General features: G+C 37.6%; 1 protein-coding gene across 5 annotated transcripts in view; it reads right to left on the reverse strand.

Moving 5' to 3' along the window:
• Nucleotides 1-1,421: 1,421 nt before the first annotated feature.
• Nucleotides 1,422-21,924, reverse strand: part of ATAD5 (ATPase family AAA domain containing 5) — a 28,622-nt gene continuing 8,119 nt past the window's right edge. For 3 of the 5 annotated variants that reach the window (XM_043528543.1, XM_027817491.3, XM_043528541.1), the window contains exons 6-23: nt 21,402-21,486; nt 18,678-18,859; nt 17,699-17,856; nt 17,232-17,385; nt 16,688-16,990; nt 15,507-15,603; nt 12,483-12,568; nt 12,125-12,270; nt 11,873-12,023; nt 11,282-11,452; nt 9,832-9,950; nt 8,906-8,999; nt 8,538-8,602; nt 7,459-7,639; nt 6,147-6,325; nt 4,965-5,797; nt 3,120-3,287; nt 1,422-2,917 (exon numbers count right to left, since the gene is read on the reverse strand). In XM_043528543.1, the coding sequence (XP_043384478.1) occupies nt 2,839-2,917; nt 3,120-3,287; nt 4,965-5,797; nt 6,147-6,325; nt 7,459-7,639; nt 8,538-8,602; nt 8,906-8,999; nt 9,832-9,950; nt 11,282-11,452; nt 11,873-12,023; nt 12,125-12,270; nt 12,483-12,568; nt 15,507-15,603; nt 16,688-16,990; nt 17,232-17,385; nt 17,699-17,856; nt 18,678-18,859; nt 21,402-21,486 (3,251 nt within the window). In that variant the 3' untranslated portion in view covers nt 1,422-2,838. The remainder of the gene's footprint in view (nt 2,918-3,119; nt 3,288-4,964; nt 5,798-6,146; nt 6,326-7,458; nt 7,640-8,537; nt 8,603-8,905; nt 9,000-9,831; nt 9,951-11,281; nt 11,453-11,872; nt 12,024-12,124; nt 12,271-12,482; nt 12,569-15,506; nt 15,604-16,687; nt 16,991-17,231; nt 17,386-17,698; nt 17,857-18,677; nt 18,860-21,401; nt 21,487-21,924) is intronic. The other 2 variants (XM_043528544.1, XM_027817493.3) reach the window with 1 other exon arrangement.

The raw sequence follows: 21,924 nt of genomic DNA on the forward strand, positions 1-21,924 counted from the left end.
TACTCTTTTCCTTAACCTCTGACTCTCCCCCCACCATACAAACATGTTTTAGTCTCTCCCATCTTGAACAAATCCACTCTTGCCTCCACTTGTCTCTCCAACTACTGCTCCTTCTCCCTTTTGATAGATACTGCTAAACTGGGACTGGCAGTGAACACTTTGGACTTGAGTGACATGTTCCAAGGGAAGGGCTGGAGTAGCTGAGGAGTAACATACCCTATCAGGCCAGAGGTCCACACTGATCAGCCACTGAGTGGCACACCTCATCAAGCTAGCAGATCTCAGCTTTGTTATTCCTGGGGGCATTCTGTGCCAAAAAATTAAATATTCTGCGCACAGTTTAAAAATTCTGCAAATTTGTCAAAACAGCACTACATAATCATGCCACTTTCAATTATTTTGGTAATTTATTTCAAAATACCTGTCCGCAAGTATGTCTATAACAATAGACACAAAAATCCCCCCAGGAATAGAGAGTTAAAGAAACCCCTATGACAACCCAGTTCCTGTTTCTCTGCCCCTCTCCCAGAGCCCAGCCGGGGGGGGCAGGACACCTACAACCCTTTCCCCCCCAGCCAATACACCCAAACCACCTCCTCCTCAGAGCCCAACTGCAGGGCTTCCCCAGCCCAGATACTCACACCCCATCCCTTCCAGAGCCCAGGGATCCAGAGGGAGAAACAGCCTGATGCTCAGTCCCAGGCTTGCATGGAGTTTCCTGCACGCTGCCCTCTCCTTCCCTCAGGGCATGCCGGGAACTGCAGCTACCAGGAACCCCTAGTTCCCTCTCCCTCCCCCCAGCAGTGTCTTCTATGTGCAAGCTGGGCTCTGCTGTGGTCAGTGGCAGTTTAGCAGCACTGCAGCCCATTTCTGTGGGGGAAAGGAAAATTCAGCATGCATGTTAATTTTTGCAAAATTCTGCATTGTGCAGTGGTGCAGAATTCCCCCAGAAGTATTATGTACACCAGTGTATTAGAGGCATCAGGGGTGTGTGTATGGGGAGACAAGGCAGAACTACAGCACTTCTTGAGCGGAATATTTTTTGCAAAGAAAAGAATTCTGCACTGGACATGAAATCTGCGCATGCACAGAATTCCTCCAGAAGTAATAAATGAGGGAGTGGCTGAGAGCTGCGCCCAGAACTGTAACACCAAACATTAAGCCTAAGCCATATGGGATGCATGTTCCCCTTTCCTCCCTGCAAGGAGGACCCAGGGACACTACCCCCACATCTGGGTAGAGAAAGAACCTGAAAAACTGAACATTCTTGGCACGTTGGGGTTTTGTGGCTTTTTTTAATGTTACCAACAACAAGCATACTTTCTAAACCTAAAAAAAAAAATCTGAAATAGGATTAGGATTTGTGTAGTATTAAAACCTTTAAATGGGTCATAGCTACATAGAGAACCGTATACAGTTTGTAAACGTAAGTGGGTATATTTTATTCTTTACAAAACTGTACAGAATCAATTGATACTTAAAATATCTAGTGTGTTTAGACCCTTGATACAACTCACTAAGAGCCGTTTAGCTACCATTTAATAAATATACACCACATTCTGTTGCTTGAAATCCTGCACTAATCTTAAAATAACAATTTACTTTATCATAAGCATGTTCAGTAGTAAACTATAATGGAAAGCAGCCAGGAAAAGGTAGGGTAAGAAAGCAGCTACAGAGGGTGCTAAAACAACTGGTCTCCTCAAAAGTTATAGGAATGTCTAATTAATTGATGTGAAATTTTGTGTCCCTATACTGAACCTTACACGTTAGTCTTTAGAGCAACAGTACAAACGTGATATTGGCTGTGATAGTGGCTATTTAAATAAAGGTGTCATCTAGAAAAAAATATTTTCAGGTGATAAAAGGCAGGGGGTTTAGATCATCACATTTTAAATCTTACCTTTCATACTGCCAGAATATTAAGAGTTGTACCAAGGTCTCACCCACAAATTTATTTCCTTTCAGATATAAAACAGATTTTAACCTCAGGTAACTGGGCTGAAGTCTTTCAAATATAAAATACAATATAAAAAAACAGAACAGAATATACAAGATTACCAGAAGTTATATGTTACTAAATAATTCAGAAGTAATGCAGATACAGAAGAAGTGTTATTTACAAAATCTAGCCTAATCTATTAGGGCCCCATCTAGGACTATAGTAAACATTTTCTCCCCATTTAAGATAATCATACTGGCCTGGCAACTGTAAACAAAATTCATGGAATAAAATGAAACTGAGGTATACAAATATGCACATTATGAGACACAGTAGTTTAATTTATTTCATATTAAGCATTTTTTACTCATTTTTTCCCCTACTTTATTATTGTGATTAGTTAGAGGCTTACAGTTTTTACAAAAGTCTTGCATCAGGCAGGTTATTTGGCAACTCTTTTGAAGATCCAGGCTGAAACCACTGCCTATGCCAATGAAGCAGTCTTTTCATGGAAAAACACTTTGAGTGGAAATCATGGCAATGGTTCATTACTCAAGCACCTCTTGCTACCCAAGACATGGATTGATTCTCCTTAATGGAAAGTGCACCTTTAGGGCAGCAATCAGAGGAAAGAATTATAAAGTGATCCCGAAAGGTGCACAGATAGACTAAATGCTTTTGAACACACTTGGGAGTAGATAGAAGCACCAAAAGAACCCACATTTGGATTGTGGAAAGCAATACTATCACACAGAAATATACACTTTGCATTTTTAAATACTCAAAGATTTAATATACAAATGGCTCTTTGAATATACAATAAAAACTAAATTATATGGTAAAATCAAAGTACCACATAGACCAATCTGTACAAGACACTACTGGTATAAAATATTTTAAGGGAAGTTAGCTGCCAGACTGTAAACTGTTTCTTTGGGTATTTCAAGATGAATTCCTTCAAGATAATGCAGGAACCTGTCAAAAGAAATCAGAGTGAACAGAAGAGGATTGATAATGTCCATTTTAAAAAAATTAGGCAATGATTTTGAATGCAGCACATTTAAGAAACAAACTGTTCGTGCATTCATTTGATGAAGTTCCTTGATAAATGTTTCTAAAGTTTACTAAACACTATCATGCTAAAATGTAGCAGAGATTAGGGTAAACCTAAACCTACCTTCTTTTAGTCTTCCCTTGTTCTTTAAGTTTCTCTGACCTACAAATATTGCGGAGGGTGGGCAAGTATTCAGTTATGCTCGCTTGCCTGTTAACCAGGCTTAAAGGAGTTCTAGTGGAAAATACAGTTTTGATGATTTCCAGCCTCTTCTGTGCTTTTCTGTGAATGCTGAAAAGAAGGAGAATGAATCCTTATTGTTTCTTGTTCAAGAACACAAATACCAATATAACTCCATGAGGATCAAAAACACTGATTTAAAAAACTCCACAAAAATCACAGTTGCCAACTTTCATGCGGTAAATAAGCACCCCAACTTTGACAATAAGCCAAAAATCAAGCTAATTCCATTTCAAAACAAGGCCAAAACAAGCCAATCCTTAAGAACCCCACACTCTATGACTAGATCCCCTTGGCGTGCAGTCTGGGACTGTGGTGGGCCCGCTGTGCACCCCTGACTCTCTCCCGGCCTTGCCAGGAGATGATCAAAAAAATAAGCAACAAGCTACAAGCCAAACAAGCAAAAAGCAAAAACTAGGCAACAAGCAACTCACAAGCCAATTATGCCAAAAACAAGCCCAATTTCTGCATTTTTTTTTTTTTTTTTGCGCTGTTTTGGCATGTCTGGTCACTATCCAAAAATTCCCCAAACTATGACTATTACACAGTACTAAATCATCTTATGACTCCAGGAATCTTAGGACCAAAATCTGACTTGTAGGCTGTGTGTAGACCCCCCCAAAAAGCCACACCCAGAGGAGGGACCACAAGACAGAAGCTGTCTGCTCTACAGATTCTCCAAGTTCAGCTGTGAAAAGAAGTTTTGAGGGAGGTCTTTCTAGGCGTGGTCCTCATTTATATGTTTAGTGCACACACCCACACACCCCCCATGGTGCACTCCAGAACATCTGTTCTTGGCAGCAAAGAGCCCTGTGTTGGAGCTAGCTAGAATACAGGCTTCCCGCTATGTCACACTAATTTTTTCATGTCACAATGTGTGCTCATTTTAGACCTTTGAGTCATTTTGATACCATCTAAATACATGTCAACACATTTTTACATTGGAGCTCAATCAGGCAGAGTGACTTGTTTTAAAACAATTTGGAATGGCAGCGAGAAGATTTATTTCTCCATGTATCTATTTTTACAGTAATTAGTTAAGTATTCTTTACCATATGTGGCAGAAGTTGGTATAATAGGTGATTACTCTGTTTTAGACTAAAATCAAACCTTTATATTAATACTTGTTAACATTAACAAAGACAATTTAATGCCATATTCAAGGTTTTTCTTCTCTTGATTTTAGAAGACACACTACAAAAATATCCACATTTGACCTAGTTTTAATGTTCTCAGGCCCCAATCCTGCAAAAGATAGTGAGTCCAAATTACATGCATGACACTATTCACACGAGTGAAGTCATTCACATGCATAAGAGCTTGCAGGATTAGGCTTGCAGGCAGCATCAGTTTGCCTATTCCACTTAATTCTCTAATGTGTGTGGCCTTTTCTAGGCAAATACTCAATTTTTATACCAGACGAGAATAATGCTACCACTCATGATCAAGCGTATTATAACCATTCAAAACAATGGAGGACTTTAAAAAAATCTTAAGTAATTACTATTAGAAAAAATGTTCTTAAAAATGAGAACTACATGGTCACTGTCGGTTTCTGAGGTGTACAGAAATTAACAATAGGCCATATTGGGCCATTTGTTTTTATGCACAAGTCCACATTCAAGAAACAGTACAAATATTAGTGGGATGAGGGTTGGTGAATCCGTCCCCTCCCCAGGTGATATTTGTACTGCATTGCAACGTATGTTAGTGAGGTTTTAGTCTTACCTTAAATCAACTGATTGACCAAAGTATACATCATTTCTGTCTTTTGAAATATGCAGAGTGATTCCCTCAATTTGATCTCTTCCTAGTGTTTTACAGGGGTTCAAGGAGGCTTCCATGCTTCGTGAAATACTAGCAGAGCACTTATTAAAACTGAGTGCTTCTACAACTGCCTTTAGTTCACTACAGCTTTGAGAACTCCACCAATCAATGTCTTCTGTGCTAAACTCATCAGAAAGACCATTTTTAATCTTGCCATTTGTCCAATTAAACCCTTCATTTTTACAAAACTCTTTTGGTTTCAATACATTAGTGTTTAGGCAGCAATCTAAGAAAGACATGTTCTCCACAAATTCAGTTAGTGAATTTAGACAATGAGAAGCAAGAGCAGAGCTTTTTTTCCTTTCCGGGATTTCAGTATTCAATTGTTTTTCTTTTTCGTTCATCATAAATTTTAATCCATCTTTGTTTTCTTCCAAGCATGATTCAGGAATGTCTGATGGCAAAGTTATAAATTCAGAAGAGTAGTTCAATTCAGTATCAAATAAATCACTATCATCCAATAAAGCAATCTTTCTCTGGTGCTTCATCCTTTTAGGCTTTTTGACAGGGGTAGCTTTTTCAGAGTAATCACTATCAAGAGGTATATCATTTGAAGAATTTGCTGTAGTCCTTTTAAATGAAGGATTAGAATTCTGTGTTGGCTCTGGAAGAACATGAACTGGTAAAGGCAGAATAAATTCAAGGTTACTATATATAAAATCCACTTTCTTCATCTGAAATTCTGTGAGCAGCTGTATCAGTTTACTCCATTCGTCTGTTGTTGTGATTTTATGCTATAAAAACAATGTAAACATAAAATGCATTACCATAATTGTTTTTAATAAATGAAATATGAACCACACTATGTTATTACACAAAGCTGCCTATTCGCATACACCTCAGTAGTCATCAGCCAAAGGATTGTATATTATTGGGTTACTGAGGATTTCCCAATTTGGGTTTTACATAATCCCTGAAGCAGACCTTTTGAAGACTGTGGCTAAATATTTTTGTATGATAATTGTGTTTGCGATAAATGCTACAGAAAATTATCAGAACGTATAAAGAGCTATAGCAAATCCACATATGTTTCAGATAAAATTCATTCAAAATATTAGCAATCAGACCTAATCATGAAAATACCTTAAGAAATGAAAACAAATCTTCTGAAGGCAAAAAAATGTTCTTAAGGCCAAGCAAAGTCTCTATGAAGCCAGTATCACATTTTGGAAGCTCCATCTCAGTTTGAGGAAGATCATTCTCGGAACCAATGTTTTCCATGCAAGTTATTTGATCTGTTCCTTCTGGCTCCTCTCCTCTTACTACACAGAAGATATTAGGTTTTACTTATAAAGTAAATACAAGTTGTGCATAGAAATTCAAAGCTTAAAATTATCCCTTTGTCGTCTCAGGTCATTCTTTTGCATGCTAAAAAATAAATCCTATTCTTATCTTGACTTCTTACTGTAATTTTGAATATTACTGACTTTCAATTACCAATGTCCCCTTACCCATGTTTGTTCACGCTTCCAAATCTCTCCCTTCCCTTCTTCCTCCTTTGCTACCTCTCCATTGTAAGCAATCAACTCAATCTCTGCCTCCTGCTCCTTCTCCTTCTGTCCCCCTTTACAGTATGTCTACACTGCAGTTAGACACTCAAAGGCTGGCCTGAGCCAGCTGACTTAGTCTGCTGGACGCAGGCTAAGGGGCTGTTGAATTAACATGTATACATTCAGGCTAGAACCCTCCCATCTCTCAAAATCCTAGAGCCCGGGCTGCAGCCCAAGCCCTAAAACATCTACACTTCAGTTAAGTAGCCCCTTAGCCCATCCAGTCATGGATTTTTTTAAACTGCATTGTAGACGCACCCAAAGTCTTCCTCATCCACTGAAAATCCTCACTTCTTCGTTTTGGGGCCAGGTTTTGCCTTTTCCCCTTCTCCCAGTCTGTTATCTTATCCATGCCCCCAACCCCTAATCCCCTCTCCTTTTTTTCCTTCCCTCCTCCTCCAGTTCCACTTTTAATCTCCAAGAGCATAAGCAATACTCCTGCGTTGGGCTAACTGCAGCTCGAGGTGCCTATAATCATGGCTGCCTAACTCCCAATGCTGAGGAGAACAAGGTTGGTTCTCTTGCTCTGCCCACTCTTGTTACTCATAAGAAGAATGAGAAGGGGTAATAACCATGAAAAGCCTTACTCTCAGAAACAATGGTGAAGGGCAATAAACAAGTGCAATAAATGCAGACGTCAAAACTTCCAGTCCCTTAATTATTCTAAATACACTGTGAGAAAAAAGCCTACAGTAAAATTGTTGATTGTCTAGACTTGTCAGAAAATTGTCATGTATTCAATGGTATTTAAGAACTGTTTCATAAAAAGCAAAAAAGATTCTTCATCTTAGAATGAATCTTAATTTACTATATTATGTCTGTTCTTTAAAATTGGATCAACTTACCATGAAGTGCTAAACTTTTTTCTTTCAAGCATCCACCTCCACTCCTAACCCAAAATTGTAGGTAAAGAACACTTTGTCTGATGTCACAGTTATTTGTGGTTAACAAAGTGGCAAAGTCTTTTAAATCCGTTCGTAGATTCTCAGCCAAACAGAGCACTTGTAGATAGCTAGCAATGTTTACCTCGAATAAAGCATATGAGAAAAACCCGTTGAAAGACAAACACAATTATCCAGACCATGGCTAGTCACATTAGAAGCAAATTACTTTTGTATACTGTAACGTACCAAGAAATTCCCTCCTATCTAGTGTTCTCTCTAGTGAAGAGGACTAAAATTGCTGGTAGACAGAATGGTGATCCCCAAACCCAACTCTAATTCCTACTGTATGTACACAGAGGGAGGCATCACCATACTGGACTTCACAGCAAATGGGAGTGTAAATTTTTCTGCATGGGTTCCCCCAACACCTAACGGTGGCCTCTTTCATTACCACGGAGGGCCCCCACAATCCGTAGTATTTACAGAGTAACATTTGCCCTAGAGGATTTTCTTTCATTTAACTCTTATCAGCAGGTAGCCTAGAGATTTAAAATCCAAAGACTGGAAAGTGAAGAGAAAAGAACAAAAATATTTTATTTTAAAAAATTAGCTTCAAGTCTGCTTTTAATTTTTTACTGAAGTTTTTAAAAAATAGGTTTTTTAAAATATACATTTGGCCTTAATTAAAACTATTTGCCAGTATACATCATCATCATATTGGGATGTTTCTTTTATATAAATACCCTGCAATAGGGTTCTTTTAGCTTTCAGTGACTGACGCTAATTTTGGCAAAATCAAGTCTTTAAAATGGAACTTCTACAGATATAAAATATTCTGTATCTTGTATGAAAATTGTTTGCTTTAGTCTGAAAATAAATCCTTCTACAGAAGTGAACAGTAAATATAATAGATTACATATAACTTTTTAAACCTACAAATTAAAAGTTACAAACTCAAATTTGAGGTTTTCAGTTATGCTAATTAAATCCTAAACTAAAAGATATTAACATTATCTGTATTCCAAAAGAAAAAGACTTACCAAAGAGGGTGTTTTAAAGTTGATTTCTTCAAAGGAACCATCAAACATTAAACTAAAAGTTGGATCTACACAAAAGATACAAAATTAAACCTTGTGAAATTTTATCTTCAGAACTATTTTCCTTATTTCTTAAAGCAGCCATCAAGAAAACAGCAGTGTCTTCTCCTTAATATTCAAATATACCATTTGTAAAATAATCCTTTGTAAATATAAAAACACAGCTGCTGTTTCAACAGAGAACGCCAGATACATTAACTTTGCATTAATATTTGCATCCTACTCTCTCTGACCCTGATACTGTAAATCAGATTTATCCAGGTGGACCCTTACATCTGCAAAGTCCCATTACTGAAATAAGTATTACTCACCATTTGTAGTAAGAATTACAGGCCTCTTTGCAGTGGCCATGAATGTCTTTATTGCACTTAGAAACCCAGCATCTTCATCAAATATTATATCAACCTACAGAAAGTACAAATAAAGTGTAAAATGTTTAGTAATAGTTTCATAGTTATGGAAAGTCATGTAGTTTATTTTTTAACTACAGTGTCCAGCTTTTACCAGTAATGTAATTGTCACCTAAAAAAATATAGTTGCTACAAATAAAACCCACTAGTTCGTACCTAAAACTTTTAGGACGAAGTCTTATATGTTCAAGTTTTGCAATATTTTATAGCATTGTAGTAGTGATGTTATGGTTAAGGGCAAAATAGCACTAATTTTCTCTAAGTTACATTTTGGGCTGTAGTTTCCCACACTTATTCTAAAGCAAAATGCATTTTTATTTGCGGGACAGGGAGAAGCAGGTGTGGAGGAAGCATCATAAAAGCCATTCAGCTATTTATGTTAAAGTATGAAAGAGAGAGAAAAAAAAATCTTTTTAATGCCTGCTTAGAAATGCTTTAAACATTATTTGGTACTTGGATAATTTAAAAAACAAACATTATATATTGCATTTATGCAGTTCTAAATAAGAATCTAATAGCTCTGACAGAATTAAATAAATTTAGTTTAGAATAGCCTTGCAAAATTTTATTTGTCAATTTGCATACTCTGAGTAACTTTTTCATGGGTGGATAAAATATATAAGTAGGTTTCTTCACTCTTAATCATCATGGTACAAAATGAGTAGATTTTTCATCTGGAATAATTTTTGCAAGTCTGGTTCAGAAATACCTATATGGGTGAAATGACATCTAGCTGAATTAGTTTAAAGGTTGATAATAATCCTTATACTTAAATAAATATGACTGAACTATTAATTTTTCACATCAGTGACATATTTAAGTTTTACCTCTTCAAAGAGTATAAGAGATGTTGCATTTTTTTTGCTGGGTTCCTCTCCTCCCACTTCCTTGTTTGTTGACTTAGTTTGAATATCCACTTTTTCTTTCAATGAATTCTGAGTATTTGCTGCATATAGACAGAGTAAAGTTAAAAGATGACTCAAGCAGTTTAATAGGCAACTGTACAATGCATTAGTTCCCTAGCAATGCCCTGTATGTATGAAGTGAAAAAAACTGCATCAACATAAATATTCAAACACTGATGTCTCTAGAGGACAATGATCTGCATAGTTTCCTGGGGATTACTGACTATTTGGGAAATGCTGACTGCCCAGCATTTAAAAATAAAAATTAGATAGGAGAAACTCATTAGGATATCTAATCCATGCAGGATTGTTGGCTGCTGTAATGCTTTCTTTCTCCTATTCTTTATCAGACTACATAAGCCCAGTCCTGCAAAGACAAACAAACACTTTCTTAACTTTCCACAAGTGAGTAGTCTCCTTGAAGTCAATGAGGCTACTCATGTTGTAAAGCACATATATAAATCACCCCCGAGTGTCATAAATTACACCGACATAAGCTCCAGTGTGGACAGTGCTATGTCTGCGGGAGAGCTTCTCCTTCCAACATAGCTTCTGCTGCTCATAGGGGCTGAAGTAATTAAGCCAATGGGAGAGCTCTCCCCCATCAACTTAGAGCGGCTACATTAGAGAGCTTACAGCAGCGCAGCTGCATCGGTGCAGCTGTGCCGCTGTAAACTCTCTAGTGTAGCCATGCCCTCAGTGTTTGCAGTAACTGGGCCTTTCTATGGAAAGGACCTTTTCCTATTATGTGTTCATACAGCACCTAAGAAAGGGGGCCCAATTTTGGATGGGGCCTCTAGGAACTACTATAATACAAATAATAATGTATATTCTAGTGCTTTGTCTAGTCTGTGTCATAGCTGATTATTTTTCCTCAATATTTCATGTAATCCATTTCTATACATGCTAGCCTATATTTGGGATGTTAGAATGCCTAGAAACAGTTTAAAACAGTGGTGGCCAACCTGCGGGCTGCACGCAGCCTGTCAGGGTAATCTGCTGGCAGGCCGCGAAACAGTTTGTTACTTTGACTGTCCGCAGGCACGGCTGCCTGCAGCTCCCAATGGCCACGGTTCACCGTTCCCAGCCAAAGTGGCGCGGGCTGCAGGTTGCCCACCCTGGTTTAAGGTATAAATACGCATTTACTTATCATGCTCTCTTGCATTACATTGTCTCTGAAGTTGTTTGCACAGTATGATTCATCAATTCCAAGGAAAGAAGGGACCATTGTGGTCCTCTCATCTGACCTGCTGTACAACACAGGCCAGACAACTTCCCCCAAATAATTCCTTTTGAACTACAGCATCTCTTAAAATCTAACAATTTTTCCAACCTCAAACAGAATAACCCCATTATAAGCACTAATACCTACCTTTGTTTTTTGCTTGAGATTCTACTATTTCTTCATTACTCTCAGGCTTAGAAGTTATTTTGAAATAATTTGCTAATGTTTTAGGGGGTAAACTTCGTTTTAATCCTGTTCCTTTGGGTGAAAGTGGAGGTTTTCTTGGTGAAATAGCTTTCCTGGGAGAATTTATTTTTTCTGAAAGACAAGGTTTACATTAGCCTTCAACTTAAAATATATTCTCAAACACTTCTCAGGTAAACTGAGAACAGGGCTTAGTTCAGCTGTTTTGTATGTAGTACAAGACAGTCTAATGTAAGCAGCAGTACGCAGAGTTACTTTTCTCCTTGTTTTTATTAATTCACCTATGGTTAACCTCCCATACAAGTGCTGTAGCACTATTCTACAACACAGAAATAATTATTGGGGATAATCAAATTAAAAGTCACTGTAAAAACAGTGTAATTCAGTAAATAGAGTGGGTTGTTTTTTTTTTTGCCTGAACCAATAAAGCAAAAACATTCAGAGTCTGACAAAACTGAGTTTACCACTTTTTATATGTCTTTTAGCTTCCTTCAGATGAAGGAAAAGGAAAAGTAAGATAAATGCCACACTTACTCGGGGACTTAGTGCTGCTACAGCTGTTAAAGAAGCAAGGTTTATGTGCATTTACACCTTGTTTGTCCACTTGATGAGACTGAGTAGCCTCCTTTAGCTGAGATAGGATCTGTCTACCACTTCGCTGGCAGGAGGCATTAACTTCAAATATCTGCAAGAATAATTTATGAAAAGGGAATTCAGATACCCTTTATTTAAAAAGTTATTTTTATACTGCTAGGTACAAATTAGAAAAGCAGACTATAAACAAACCTTAAAACCAAGCTCCTGAGCACAAGCATACACTGCAGCAGTCTTTCCCACCCCTGATGGGCCAGTAATCAGCACAGTATTGCAGAGAGTATTCTCTTCCTCACTCTCAGATTTGTCATCTTTAAAATCCATGCTGTCCATAGAATCTACACAATTATTTCAACCAAAGGAAACAATTTAATAATCATTTTAACCATTATCAAGTCTAGCCATTTCACATCAGAGGGAAATAAGACAATGTGAACACAGAATACTTTCCATATTTAAAAAAACCCCAATAATTTAAAATATTTTTCAAACAAAGATTGTATGTCTTTTAAAGTCAATATTTTGCAAAATGTGGAAAAGATTCCAGCACCTTGCTGACTCTCAGTGTCATCTTTCTCACTCTTCTGATTTCTTTTTTCTTCCCAATCAGCTCTTTTTTTCCATTCTTTCAGCCAACTACAGAAAAAAAACCAAGAACAGATATATTAAATATTACTCAAACTGACCCAAGTTCAGATGGAATAGCTCAGAACTCTCTTCAAGGATTCCTTCTCCACTCTCCATTTATCCTAGCCAATTGTAGAAACAATTGTATTCGTTTTTTTCCCCAAGAAGAATTTGAAATAAACCACAGAGAATAGTGAGACTGATCAAACAGATCGATTAGTAGTTTATTATTCTAAAGTAAACGTTTTTAGTAAAACATTCAATGTAGGTCTTTGTTAGGGTTCTGTTGAGTTCACAATCTGAATTATTTATTCCCCAGAAACATTCCATTTTACTGTTAAGGCACAATTGATGCTATTACTAAAACTGACAAACTGCCATGATTACAGAGGATGGTCTAAATATTAAATATGCATTTTAAAAGTACGTTCTCTTTAGCAGCTATCTTTGTGGTCATAGTGGTGTTGAGTCAGGGACACTTATCCAGGAGTATGATGGTCAATTCAGTTTACTACAGGTGCCCAAAACACCAGTCAGATAACATCTTTTAGTCACAGTCACCACCAACCTGGACTGCAATTAGTTACCATTTGTTTAAATGGCAGAGCCTTTCATTTGCATCATAAATGAAAAGTTCTAATATAGCACAAATGGTTGTGACAAAAATCATTACCATAAAACAACTATTTGATGGTGTCTGAGACATGAATTGTGGTGGCAGTTTCATCATTAGGGGACAAGTGCTGGGAAACTGCATTGATAGATGCAACCAAAAAATTAGGTGTCCTTATCAGAAGAGCCACCACAATAACTAGCACCCATCTAGGCAGTCTCAAAAGAAGAGCAAAAAGGATTGGATGATCATGAGGACTAAACCATCCTCCATCCTGCAAATAATCTCCATTTTATAATATATCTATCAGGTTGAGGCATATGTGTAAGAAACCATGGGAGAGCTCTGGCTCCTATTGCACATGTTATGCCCATTGTGTATAAATAAAAGATTTCAGTCCCCACTGCTATCAGTCTGACAAAATCAAGTTTACTGAAATACTAGCAAGCCTGAACATTGGAAACATTTCACTCCATCCCAGAATCAAATGTAGAAATTCAGTGTATATTGTGCTTTAGTGCCAGAAGGCCTCAATCCTGATTGAGGCTCCAACACGCTACCATAAAATAACTTCAGGATAGCAGATCATTTTATATCAATTGACAGTAAACTTGTTTCCACAGTATTGCAAAAATTTTATTGCAACACAATACCAAACGTTGCAGACCTTAAAAAAGACCCCAGTATTGTGACGTTCAGAATTATTTTGTTAAGACAACAGAACCATAGAAATATAAGACTGGAAGGGGCCTCAGGAGGTCATTTAGTCCAGCCCCCTGCACTGAAGCAGGACCAAGTATACCAGACCATCCCTCACAGGTGTTTGTCTAACTTGTTTTAAAAAATCTTCAACAATGTGGATTCTACAACCTCCATTGGAAGCCTATTCCAGTGCTTAACTATCCTTACAGTTAGAATCTTTTTCCTAATATTTAACCTAAAATCTCCCTTGCTGCAGATTAAGCCAATTACTTCTTGTCCTACATTCAGTGGACATGGAGAACAATTGATCCTCATACACTTTATAACAGTCCTTAACATATTTGACTTATCTGATCTTCCTTCAGTCATCTTTCCTCAAGATGAAACATGCCTGTTTTTTTTTAACCTTTCCTTATAGGCCAGATTTTCTAAACCTTTATCATTTTTATTGCTCTCCTCTGGACTTCCTCTAAATCAGTGGTGGGCAACCTGCAGCCCATCAGGGTAATCCACTGGCGGGGCATGAGACAGTTTGTTTACATTGACTGTCCGCAGGCATGGCCGCCCGGAGCTCCCAGTGGCCGCAGTTCACCGTTCCCAGCCAATGGGAGCTGTGGGAAGTGGCGTGGCCTGCAGGTTGTCCACCACTGCTCTAAATTATCCACATCTTAAGTGGTGCCTGAAACTGGACACAGTACTCTAGCTGAGGCCTCACCAATGTTGAGTAGAGAAGGACAATAACCTACCATGTCTTACATACAACACTCATGTTAATACACAAAAGAACTATATTAGCCTTTTTTGCAACTGCATCACCACTGACGACTCAGGGTTTGTTTTCATGTACAGTGTTACAGCGGTGCAGCTGCGCAGCTTTAGTGAAGACACTACTACGCCAACAGGAGAGCTTCTTCTGTTGGCATAGTTACTTCACCTCCCTGAGAAGCGGCAGCCATGTTGATGGGAAAAGCTCTCCCGTCAACATAGTGCTGTCTACACAAGGGGGTTAGGTTAATATAACTACGCTGCTCAGGCATGTGGATTTTTCGCACCTGAGTGATGTAGTTATACCGACATAGGTCTACAGTGTAGACCTGGACTCATTCAATTTGTGAACCACTCAACCACCCAGATCCTTTTCAGCAGTATTACTGCCTATCTAGGTATTCCCCAATCTGTGGGTGTGCATTTGACTTTTTCACCTCAGGTGTAGCACTTTGCTTGTCTTTACTGAATTTAATCATGTTGATTCCAGACCAATTCTCCAATTTGTTAAGGCCATTTTGAATTCTAATTATGTACTCCAAAGTGCTTGCAACCTGTCCAACCTTGATGTCATCTGCAAATTTCATAAGCATACTTTCCACTCCGTAATGCAAACCATTAATGAAACTATTGAATCATACTGGACCCAGGACAGACCCTTGTGGGACATCCTCCCAGTCTTACAGTGAACCACTGATAACTATTCTGAGTATGGTCTTTCAACCAGTATTGCATCCACCTTGTAGTAATTTAGTATAAACCACAATTCCCTGGCTTGCTTATGAGAATGCCATGTGGGACAGTCTCAAAAACTCTCATTAAAATCAATTATATGTTTACAATAGAATACATTTTCTCATATCTGACCTGTGTAACTTTTTTATTTCTGTTGAGTTCCCTATAAGTTCACTGGAGTTCTGAGGTTGATATTTTTCTGTCCAGAGCACATCTTCCTTTTCACCACCTATAGCGAAGAAAATAGAAATTGTCCATTAAAAACATTTCTGCATCTAGAAAAACTAAGCAAGCTGAGTTCAATTTTATGATAGTTTTATAGCAGGCTTTTTGCAGGAACACCGGAATTAAGAGAATAAGAAGGGGGAAAATGGACCATCTCACACAACAAAAAAGAGCAAAGACACTTCACAACAAGTGCTTAAAGCCAAATGCTGGTCGTTGCACACAGCCTGTGTAAGTGGGCTGTGTGTAGGGGACTATATGAAAGTTGGGGGGGGTAAAGGCAAAGAAATAACGGAATTCACCCTGTTGGAGGATCATGCACACAAAACACATCGAAGTTCATGACAGACTCCATGCATAGATTCATAGAGTTTAAGACCAGAAAGGACATCCATATCACAGACCATTAAATTTCACCCAGCTACCCCTTTATTGGGCCTAACACACACACACACACACGGGTTAAGCAGGATGAAAATAGTTATAAAAAAAAAAATCAATCAGTATTTAACAGGATTTTTTAAATTTAAAATCAGCTATTTTATCTGCATGTTACTAGTTCTTTACTTTCTTCCCATTTCATATAGTCTTAAATTTCTACAGTGGATATATTGCTTCTTTGACTAGTTTCCTAGTTGTCAATAGAATTTCAGGTTTTACTGAAAGATTTTTTCCTACAAAAAAAAAAGTTTCACATTTAAAATACTTATATACAATGAAAAAGACAAATCTAGGAGCTCATTAACATCCTTGCTGTGGGAACAGCACAAATTAACACAAAATTGATAAGCCAATAGACTCTGCTACATTTGCAACCAACACTACCTAAAGCAAGTAATTTAGATCATGATTTATACTGCCTTGATTTAATCACTCCATTCCGGGGTTAAGCCATTATCTCTAGAGTGGCTTATCCATTTGACAACATTCCCAACTCTCCTCCATTCCTCCTCTGTGGATCTGCCGAAGAGACCATTTGGAACTGTGCTCTGCAGCACACTGTGGGGATTCCATGAGCCTCAACTAGGTCCATTCACTTAATATGGGAGCATTTTCTAAGAATTTAAGTAGCAAATATAAAAAGTTACCAGAGACAGGGTTTAATTTTGATCCAAGTTCACTGTCTTCTGTTGTTTTAACATCAGATTCCTGGGGTTTATTTGTTTCCATGTGTGTTACTTTTTCTGTGTCTGCTTGCTTTATGCAGGATACTTGGGTAACTATTCTCTTGCGAGTTTTGGATTTTAATTCAGTCTCTACATTATCAATTTGTTTTCTTCTTTTTGATTTGTGTTCTTCGGTTTTTTTTCTTTTCCTCTTGGTTTCTTTCTGATTTTCAGAACTTATTTGATCTAGTTCAGAATTTATAGTTTCATGGTCCTTTATGCATACTAATCAACAAAGAATAAAATGCATGATATCATTTCAAAACTTCAAATGTACTGACACAGTACATTTCTCACTGTTTCCTAAAATTTTAGAAATACTTTAAAATCACAATGACCCAAAATAAGATTACTGTAGTTTTATTCAGATCATGTTTCTATTTATATATTTTTAAAAACATTTAAATTGTCCTGAAATTTACTTGTTTCTAGGTCATCAGTGGTTTTAGTTATATATATTACTAACCTTGTTTTTTATTTTTGAAAAGTACATGTTCAGTTTGCTTTTTCAGAAACTGGTAAAAAACTTTTCTCACAGGAAACTGTGAGTTAGAAGATCTGATCTCTTCCAACAAATATTTCCTTATTATTTTGGGAAAAGCTGATCTCTGTCCAGACAACTGCAATAAATATAAAATAAAAAGCCATTCAAAATACCCCAAAGCATTGACCAAATAAACCTACATAAAAAAAATTCACTATTAAAGCAGAATTGTTTAACTAGTTTGTTAAGCACAATGACTACATACCCTTTGACATGCTATAACAGGAAGGAGCAAGCTACATTAACCAACTTTGAGTTAAATAAATTAATCATGGGCAGATGCCTTAATTAAGGCCACCGGATTTTGTAAAAGAACAAAAGCCCTGAAAATGTAAGCCACTTTGACTGACCCTTAGTTATTTTTGCAATAAAAGACTAAAAATACAAACCACAATTGAAGAATTGTTGCCACTAGGTTTTGAATTTATAACTGAGAATTCACCAAGTGAAATAGTGAGTTTTGTGACATCAGTTACTTCAGTGTTTAGTTCTCTTAACTTGGTTAGAAGAGGACAGGACGGTGATGTCAACCTCCACACCACACAACCTATGTAAGAATTGAAACATGGTTAAGAAAAAGTCCTTAATCCATGAACTCAGCCTCCTAGACCAAGTGAGAAGTACCTGCTAAACAATTCTGCATACCCTCCTGTATACTTCTTCCTCCCACCTAGTGATCCTGGGCTCTCCCCACCCCTCTTAATACATTCTGGGCTCCTTTAGTTCTTTGCAAGGTTGTCACTCCCTCAGTCCGATCCCCTCCAGGAGAAATTCAGTCAGTCATACTCCTTCCTCTTCAAGACAACAGCTACTGCTCCAACTACTTTGGTTCCTCTCTCTCATCCTCTTAAAGAAAGCATAACAGCACAATCCCTCATCTCTTAGGGAAAAAGCAAGCAGCTCAGGGGTCCCTTTTGCTCCAAGCTTCTTTCAATGTTAGAAGTAGCAGCACCTGGACTGCTCTGGTTTTTCTTATCCTGTTTCCTTTCAGAAAAGAATCAGCTGCTTCCATTTCCCACCTGGCCAAAAGCAAGATTTTTACTCTCTAAATAAGTAGCTTTTTCAAGTCCTATTTTATTATGTATTATAACTTTTAAACATGCTATTTGTCTACTTAGGAATTTATATGTTCCATACTACTGAAGTATCTGAGCTCTGTTTTAAAATTTGTATTTGACAAGACTATTTTTTATGCCAATAAACTTACTTAAGTTTTGTTACTGCAACACAAAAAAAAAAAGTAGGAGCTGCCAATTATTCCATCGTAGTTATACTAAAAAGCTTGGTCTTTGAACCTTAAATTTTCAACATAGCTCTCCTAAACATCTACTTGAATTTACACAGGCTCACAGACAAATAAAAACTTACGATCATCCTTCTGCTGTACATGGACAACCGTCTGAAAAGAGCAACTTGCCACAGAGTATGCTTCTAATACCGCTGCTTTCTTTGCAATGTGTCTTTTTAGAGACTCTGGCAAACCACTCATCAAAAATTCACGTTTTGCTTTGAACTGCTCATCATCTTGAGAATTTTCAGATGTATCTTGGCTTTAAATAAAATAAGTGACAATGAAAAGCAATCAAGCTACCAAGCATGCAGAGTTCACAACAGTGTTTAATATGGATAAAGTTTACTAAACCCTATCAGCAATTTGACTCATTCCAGACTGTGACAGATATGCAATCCTGAATTAACTTTAATACCTGTGGTATCCATTGTATTAAAAATGAAATTGTTTATGCGTTATTGTGAAATTGCATATAACTTCTCTAGGAGAAGGGGGATATGTTAACATAATTCTTCTGATTATCAGACCTTTGAAGCTTCGCCCTGAAGAGGGGACCCATTGTATGGCTGATTACCTATCCATGGTCTCTTCAAAGGTTCAAAGTGGATTCTCTAGAGACCAACAAACAAAGAAAGGACATAGGGATAAATAACTTGGTGATGAACTGACTCAAGGCTTTTGTTCTGATCCAGCTAAAGGACAGGACGTCTGGTCCATGGTGGGCCCCCATCCTGAGGGAAGGACTGGAAAGACTCCGGCCTACTGAGGCCCCATAAGACTGGGTGTTTGTTCTGGGTAGAAGCTCTGATGAACATGAAACAAAAAAAACCCTAGGTGGGGATTTGAAGGACTACTTCTGCCAGAGCCCTTTTTTTTTTTTTTTTTTTTTATGAGGGGTTGAACTCTGGTAAGCTTATCAGCATGCATTTAGTTTCTTTATTGTTTTTAATATATTTTCCCTGTTGTGCTTTTACCTTAAGAATAAAATATGCTTGCTTAGTAAGAACTGTGTGGTAACTTGTAACTGTGGGCAATTACACTGTTATTACTCTCAGAAAAGAGGGCAAAAAGAAACCTGCTTAGACAGTCGTTCGCTGGGAATAATACACTGAAGGCAGGAAACTGTTCAGCCTGGAGATACCCCTGTCGGACAGGAGAGAGGCATACGTGTCTCCTCCAGAAAGGAGGAGTGGACAAGGGAGCCGAAACCCTGAGAGTGGGTGCCATTGCTGGACCATTGCGGGCAAATATAGGTATAGCTGCCCTGAACAGTGCCACAGACAATTTACATATTACAATCTCTGCTAAGCACTAAGGTTTACTAAGAGTAACAAACCTAAAAATGGAATATACACTCAACTTCCTGGTTCCCACAGTTCTAAGGCATATTTGAAAAAGAAATGGTAGATATGGTATATCTTGACTTTAGTAAAGCTTTTGATACTGTCTTGCATGACCGTCTCAAACAAACTAGGGAAATTCAACCTAGATAGAGCTACTATAAGGTGGGTGCATAACTGGTTGGAAAATCGTTCCCAAAGAGTAGTTATCAGTGATTCACAGTCATGCTGGAAGGGCATAACGAGTATGGCCCTGCGGGGATCGGTTCTGGATCTGGTTATGTTCAAGATCTTCATCAATGACTTATAAAATTTGCGGACGATACAAAGCTGGGAGGCGTTGCAAGTGCTTTGGAAGATAGGATTAAAATTCAAAATGATCTGGACAAACTTGAGAAATGGTTTGAAGTAAATAGGATGAAATTCAATAAGAACAAATGCAAAGTACTCCACTTAGGAAGGATCAGTTGCACACATACAAAATGGGAAATGACCACCTAGGAAGGAGTACTGCGGAAAGGAATCTGCGGGTCATAATGGATCACAAGCTAAATATGAGTCAACAGTGTAATGCTGTTGCAAAAAAAGCAAACATTCTGGGATGAATTAGCAGGAGTATTGTAAGCAAGACACGAGAAGTAATTCTCCTGCTCTACTCCGCGCTGATTAGGCCTCAGCTGGAGTATTGTGTCCAGTTCTCAGCGCCACATTTCAGGAAAGATGTGGACAAACTGGAGAAAGTCCAGAGAAGAGCAACAAAAATGATTAAAGGTCTAGAAATGACCCTGGAGTAAAGGAAGGGAAGACTGAAAAAACTGGGTTTGTTTAGTCTGGAAAAGAGAAGACAGAGGGGACATGATAACAGCTTTCAAGTACATAAAAGGTTGTTACAAGGAGGAGGGAGAAAAACTGTTCTTCTTAACCTCTGAGGATAGGACAAGAAGCAATGGGCTTAAATCGCAGCAAGGGCGGTTTAGGTTGGACATTAGGAAAAACTTCCTGTCAGAGTGGTTAAACACTGGAATAAATTGCCTAGGGAGGTGGTAGAATCTCCATCATTGGTGATTTTTAAGAGCAGGTTAGACAAACACCTGTCAGGGATGGTCCAGATAATACTTAGTCCTGCCTTGAGTGCAGAAGACTGGACTATATGACCTCTCAAAGTCCCTTCCAGTTCTAGGATTCTAAGATGTTTCATATTACAGTCATTAACAACTAAATGCAGGTTTAGATTTTGAGCAACATAAAAGGATCCAACAACAACAGTACAAAAATCAGCCTATAACATTTTAATATGCAACATATCAATTGATATTGAAACCCAAAACATTTTTACTACACTTTGATGTGTACTTTAAATATTATATAACATGACAGGCTCACAAAGAAACCTGGATATTTCTATATGACCATGAAAGAATTAATTTACAATAAATCATGTACAATTTGTACTGGACTGACCTGCTTTCATCAAAAATTACAATTGGTTCATCTGCAATGTTTTGAGCTTTTTTGCCCAGGAATGAAGGTGGGACTCTTATTTTTCCTTTAAAAAGAAAACAGATCTGGATTAGCACTAACATCCAAATAATTGCTACTGTTATGTTTTCATCCTAATTTCATCTCCCTATTAGATATTTTTGTGTAATGTATAGCAATATTCCTAAAATCTAATATACTTTTCTTCATGAAAGACTTATTCGGTAACTTAATTCCCTTAAAGCTTTCTCGCTCTAGAGACACTGTCAACTTAAAAACTTCTGTCTAAAAATATTTTACTTAGCACTGTAAAATATTTTTCTCTAGTTTCACTTTTACCTTGCAAGTCAGACAGTTATCTGTGCACAGTCAGCTTCTCCTTCAGTACAAGTGTATAAAAGTATGATTATAAAAAACCACATAAATTAGCAGGACGACAAAGAGGAATGGTGGAGTACCAGAAATAATTTTAGTTTCTTTAAATTAGAGATTTCCAAAATTGTTC

The sequence above is a fragment of the Chelonia mydas genome, chromosome 14 (assembly GCF_015237465.2).
Source record: "Chelonia mydas isolate rCheMyd1 chromosome 14, rCheMyd1.pri.v2, whole genome shotgun sequence".
Taxonomy (NCBI): Eukaryota; Metazoa; Chordata; order Testudines; family Cheloniidae; genus Chelonia; species Chelonia mydas.